The sequence below is a fragment of the Rhinopithecus bieti genome, unplaced genomic scaffold (genome assembly GCF_001698545.2).
Source record: "Rhinopithecus bieti isolate Rb0 unplaced genomic scaffold, ASM169854v2 scaffold_11380, whole genome shotgun sequence".
NCBI classification, from domain to species: domain Eukaryota; kingdom Metazoa; phylum Chordata; class Mammalia; order Primates; family Cercopithecidae; genus Rhinopithecus; species Rhinopithecus bieti.
Genome location: NW_016807225.1, coordinates 3,885,698 through 3,891,308, shown reverse-complemented (window position 1 = coordinate 3,891,308; position 5,611 = coordinate 3,885,698). Strand labels below are relative to the sequence as shown.

At 42.3% G+C, this 5,611-nt stretch overlaps 1 protein-coding gene across 1 annotated transcript in view; it reads left to right on the top strand.

The window, feature by feature from the left end:
• The window catches only part of TMED8 (transmembrane p24 trafficking protein family member 8), a 47,722-nt gene that overhangs the window by 23,694 nt on the left and 18,417 nt on the right, over positions 1 to 5,611 (top strand). The window contains exon 2 of the mRNA XM_017880659.1: positions 3,557 to 3,638. Within this exon, the coding sequence (XP_017736148.1) occupies positions 3,557 to 3,638 (82 nt within the window). The remainder of the gene's footprint in view (positions 1 to 3,556; positions 3,639 to 5,611) is intronic.

Here is a 5,611-nt window from a genome sequence, read left to right as displayed (position 1 = left end):
TTTTTTTTTTTTTTTTTTTTTTTTTTTTTTTTTTTTGAGACGGAGTCTTCCTGTGTCACCCAGGCTGGAGTGCAGTGGTGCAATCTCAGCTCACTGCAACCTCTTCCTCCAGGGTTCAAGCGATTGTCCTGCCTCAGCCTCCTGAGTAGCTGGGATTACAGGTGCCTGCCGCCATGCCCAGCTGATTTTGGTATTTTCTAGTAGGACAGGATTTTGCTATGTTGGCCAGGCTGGTCTCGAACTCCTGACCTCAGGTGATCCACCCTCCTTGGTCTCCCAAAGTGCTGGGATTACAGGCATGAGCCACCGTGCCCAGCCAATCTTTTGTCTTTTTTTCTTTTTTCTTTTTTTTTTGAGACGGAGTTTCGCTCTTGCCCAGGCTAGAGTGCAGTGGCGCCATCTCAGCTCACTGCAAGCTCCGCCTCCCGGGTTCACGCCATTCTCCTGCCTCAGCCTCCCGAGTAGCTGGGACTACAGGCGCCCACCACCGCACCCGGCTAATTTTTTGTATTTTTAGTAGAGACGGGGTTTCACTGTGTTAGCCAGAATGGTCTTGATCTCCTGACCTCGTGATCCGCCCGTCTCGGCCTCCCAAAGTGCTGGGATTGCAGGCGTGAGCCACCGTGCCCGGCCCTCTTTTGTCTTTTTTAAAAAAAGTTAACAGTGGTAATCTTTGGTTAGTGGGGTTATGGTTAGTTTGTTGTTGTTTTGCTTATCTGTATTTCCTGATTTTTTTTTACAGTGAACAATGGATTATCTGTATATTAAAAATTTATTTTAAAGGAAATAAAGTCTAGAAGGTTACATGCAAAATGTTTTCTTATCTGTACTTACTTTTTTCTACAATGAACAAAGCATTATTAGTGTAATTTCAAAAAGTTAATTTGAAATAAGTAATAGGGTATGTAAAGTCCTGGTTTTAAGTTAAAAAGTCAATTATTTTCCGAAAGTCTGTTTTAAAATAGAGCATAGGAGAGAGTGGGCTTGGAAAAAGTTTATTTTTATAAGCCCTGGAGATCTTGACTGACTTATTTAGGCCAACAGTAAGTTTGCAGTTAAGAAATCTAGTGCCTGGTTAGGGTATTATGTCAAGAAATATTGTGTCCTTTTTAAGAGATTATTGTCAGTGTAGTCTGCATGGATTGGAACACACCTGGAAAAGTTGTTCATTTTGGCTCCTTTCTTTAAATGGAACAAACTAAGTGGAGCAGCTATAGGGGGCCAGCATGGTCACAGGCTGTGTGGTATGAAGACGACCAGCCTGAGAAGGAACTTGTGGAAATGTGACAGCCAGCTGTCAATATGGGAAAGGATATTGTGGGGAGTAGTGGTCAAAGAATAGAATTTATTAGAAGCACATTTCACTTACGTCAACATAAGGGAGAACCTTCTCTTTGCATTTTCCCTCAGTTCATGGGCCTCTTTATAGAGTAGCAGAGACTGGGGAACAGTGTCTTAGACTCAGTTTCTTTGTTGGGAGAACAGTTGGGTGGCAGGAGCTCTAAGGTCTTTCTGCCTATGAGACTGAATTGACCAAAAGAAAAATAGATCTTGGATGGGCACAGTGGCTTATGCCTGTAATCTCAGCACTTTGGGAGGCTGAGGTGGGAGGATCACTTGAACCCAGGGATTCAAGACCAGCCTGCCTGGGCAACATAGTGAGACCCCCATCTCTACAAAAATAAAAAAATTCGTTTGGCATGTTGGGATGTGCCTGTGGTCCTAGCTACTCAGGAGGCTGAGGTGAGAGGGTCGCTTAAACCCAGAAGGCTGAGGTTGCTGAGAAGCTGAGAGTCGTAATTGTATCACTGCACTCCAGCCTGGGTGATAGAGGGAGACCCTGTCTCAAAAAAAGAAAGAAAGAAAAAAGAAAAGAAAAGAAAAATAGATCTCGCTCACATATAAAACATGAGACTAGATCAGGCTTGGATTAAAAATTTTGCCTGCCGTTTTCACTTTGACTTTGCTACCAAACTCTGAAACTTTCAATGTTTGAAGTTTACTTAATTAAGTTGCATTTTGTGTTGAGAAGTAAACTTCAGTCTTCAGTGTCTTGCTGTCTTATACAGAGGGAGTTAAATGAGGGGCTGTCTGAATGCACTAAACCATATGCTCTCTGAGTATTCAAGGAAAGACTAAATGAATAACCCAGAAAACTAAGTAGCATCTGATGTTAAGAGCACAACTGCCTGGGTTTGAATCCTGTCTCTATGCCTTAAGTTCTTTACTGCAAAAATGGCTGTGATAATACCAGCCAATCATAGGCTTGTTTTGAGCTTGAGAACATGGCCTTCATTATGCATTTCACCTATATATTCCTTGAGGGCACCTAGTTATTCAATAAATCATTGGTAAATGAGTGATTGAATAAATAAATGAAATTACAAAAATCCTTTACCTGACCTTGGGTACATTGATCTGAGCTTATTGAATATAGAAGTGACACTTGATACTTTGACTCTAAATTCAGTGTATCTTACATTCCACTCTACCCTCTATGTTCTGCCTAATTTAGCCATCTGCTTTCTGAGAAATATGATTGATTTCTTTTTATTAATTTTTTTTTTTTTAGTTGAGATGGAGTCTCACTCTGTCACCCAGTGGAGTGCAGTGGTGTGATCTCAGCTCACTGCAACCTCCACCTCCCGGGTTCAAGTGATTTTCCTGCCTCAGCCTCCTGAGTAGCTGGGATTACAGGCACGTGCCACCATGCCCAGCTAATTTTGTATTTTAGTAGAGACATGGTTTCGCCATGTTGGCCAGGCTGGTCTCGAACTCCTGACCTCAAGTGATCCACCCGCCTTGGCCTCCCAAAGTGCTGGGATTACAAGTGTGAGCCACCGCACCTGGCCCTATTTTTTTTTAATTTATTTTTATTATTTATTATTTTTTTTGAAACGGAGTTTTGCTTTTGTTGCCCAGGCTAGAGTGCAATGGTGTGATCTCAGCTCACTGCAACCTCTGCCTCCCAGGTTCAAGTGATTCTTCTGCCTCAGTCTCCCAAGTAGCTGGGATTACAGGTGTGCACCATCATGCCTGGCTAATTTTGTATTTTTAGTAGAGATGGGGTTTCACTCTGTTGGTCAGGCTGGTCTCAAACTCCTGACTCACCTCAGCCTCCCAAAGTGCTGAGATTACAGGCTTGAACCACTGCACCTGGCCTTAATTTTTTTAGAGACAGGGTCTTGCTCTGTTGCCCAGGCTAGTTTTGAACTCCTGGTCTCAAGCGATCCTCCTGCCTTGGCCTCCCAAAGTGTTGGGGTTATAGGTGTGAACCACTTCACCTGGCAGAAGTATGATTCTTAAATTAGGATTAACTTTTTGGAGACTCGTTTTAGAAATGACTTATTTTTTATGAATGAGTTATGACTGAGAATACTTGGATGTGATAACTTGAATAATTTATGTGTTAGGCCTCCTAGAGGATAAAGTTCATACCAGAATATTTTTGGGAAGAATTTGGTTGAAATTGCTAAATTTTTTTTTTAAAGGTACAAGATAATTATGATTGTGTTGCCTCTCAGATATTGAATTCTTTCTTTCTATGGTTTTCTAGAGAATGAAGATCTGGAAAACTACAAGGATACCTCTCTATTGGCTTCTGCCACTGATCCAGAACCCCGTTCCTCACCCCACAGGTAACCACTTTGAATAGAATGCTTTCCGAGGTTTTATCTTCTGAGATGAGGAATTGGTGAAAGAAATAGGTAGTGACTTTAAGGGGGAAGACAAGTTAAAGTAAAGAATGTGGGCCAGGCACGGTGGATCACGACGTCAGGAGATGGAGACCATCCTGAACAACATAGTGAAACCCTGTCTCTACTAAAAATACAAAAAAAAAAAAAAAAAAATTTAGCCGGATATGGTGGCGGATGCATGTAGTCCCAGCTACTTGGGAGGCTGAGGCAGGAGAATGGCGTGAACCTGGGAGGCAGAGTTTGCAGTGAGCTGAGATTGCGCCATTGCACTCCAGCCTGGGTGACAGAGTGTGACTCTGTCTCAAAAAAAAAAAAAAAAAAAAAAATAGTGGATAGTTGGCCAGACACTGTGGCTCACGTCTGTAATCCCAGCACTTTGGGAGGCTGAGGTGGGCAGATCACGAGGTCAGGAGTTTGAGACCAGGCTGGACAACATGGTGAAACCCCGTCTCTACTAAAAATACAAAAATTAGCCAGGCATGGTGGCACATGTCTGTAATCCCAGCTGCTCAGAAGACTGAGGGAGAGGAATCGCTTGAACCCAGGAGGCAGAGGTTGCGGTGAGCGGAGATCACGTTATTGCACTCCAGCCTGGGTGACAGAGCGAGACTCTGTCTCAAAAACAAACAAACAAACAAAAAAACAAAAAATTGTGGATAGTTTTTTCATGAATCAACCCTCAAGTGTGTTCAGGGGCAATGTCAGGTCTATTTCAGGTTGTACATTTTTCCTTTACTCTCAGAGAATAAAACTATAACAAATAGTCTAGTGTAGTGTCCTCATTTATTTTCTCCTGAAGATCATGTTCAAATGTTAAAATATTTGAAGGAGATTCCAAGTGGACTTGCAAGAGAATGCATGTTTGGTTTTATAAAATGCATACACACATACATATGCCCTCACAAAAGCAGTTGGAATTTTTTTATTCTGTAATTTTCAGATTAAACCATTTTGATGGCCTTTAGGTTGTCTTTCTTAATTTCCTTTTCTGCCCATCTCATCCAACCACCATCGTTGATACCAGAATGTATAACAGAGAGAGAAGAGGTGTACTGAGCCCTGGAAAGAGTAGAAACCATGAAGCACTAATAGAATAACTAATGAAAACCTGTATATTGGAGAACCCTGAGCTAGTGAGTATTGTAGTCCAACTAATCAGTTCATGGGACAGTGTTGCTCAGTAATCCTGTGGTCTCCACACAAAATTGATGTCTGGAAGTGGTGGCAGATGTCAAGGTATTTCAAAAATCCGTCATTTCTTGAGTTCCATTTAGAAGCTCTTTCCTCTTACTTTTGCATGTGAAATAATTTGTATGATTAGTAAGTATAATTATAGTTGGTTATAATAGCCATTTTTTTTTTAAATGTTCCTCTGTAATAATGGTAATGAGGCCGGGTGCTCTGGCTCACGCCTGTAATTCCAGCAATTTGGGAGGCTGAGGCGGGTGGATCACGAGGTCAGGAGATCGAGACCACGGTGAAACCCCGTCTCTACTAAAAATACAAAAAATTAGCCAGGCACGGTGGCAGGCCCCTGTAGTCCCAGCTACTCGGGAGGCTGAGGCAGGAGAATGGTGTGAACCTGTGAGGCGGAGCTTTCAGTGAGCCGAGATGGCGCCACTGCACTCCAGCCTGGGCGACAGAGCGAGACTCCGTCTCAAAATAAATAAATAAATAAATAAAAATAATAATGGTAATGAAATAGTTACTTTGTCAGACATTTCTATTTGCCAAATACTGTACTAGGTGTATTTATTATCTAATTTAATTCTCATAGCAGCCCTCATGAAATAAATATACCTGCTTTTTTTTCTTTTAAGGTGAAGCAAATGGGCCGGGCGCAGTGGCTCACGCCTGTAATCCCAGCACTTTGGGAGGCCGAGACGGACGGATGGCGAGGTCAGGAGATTGAG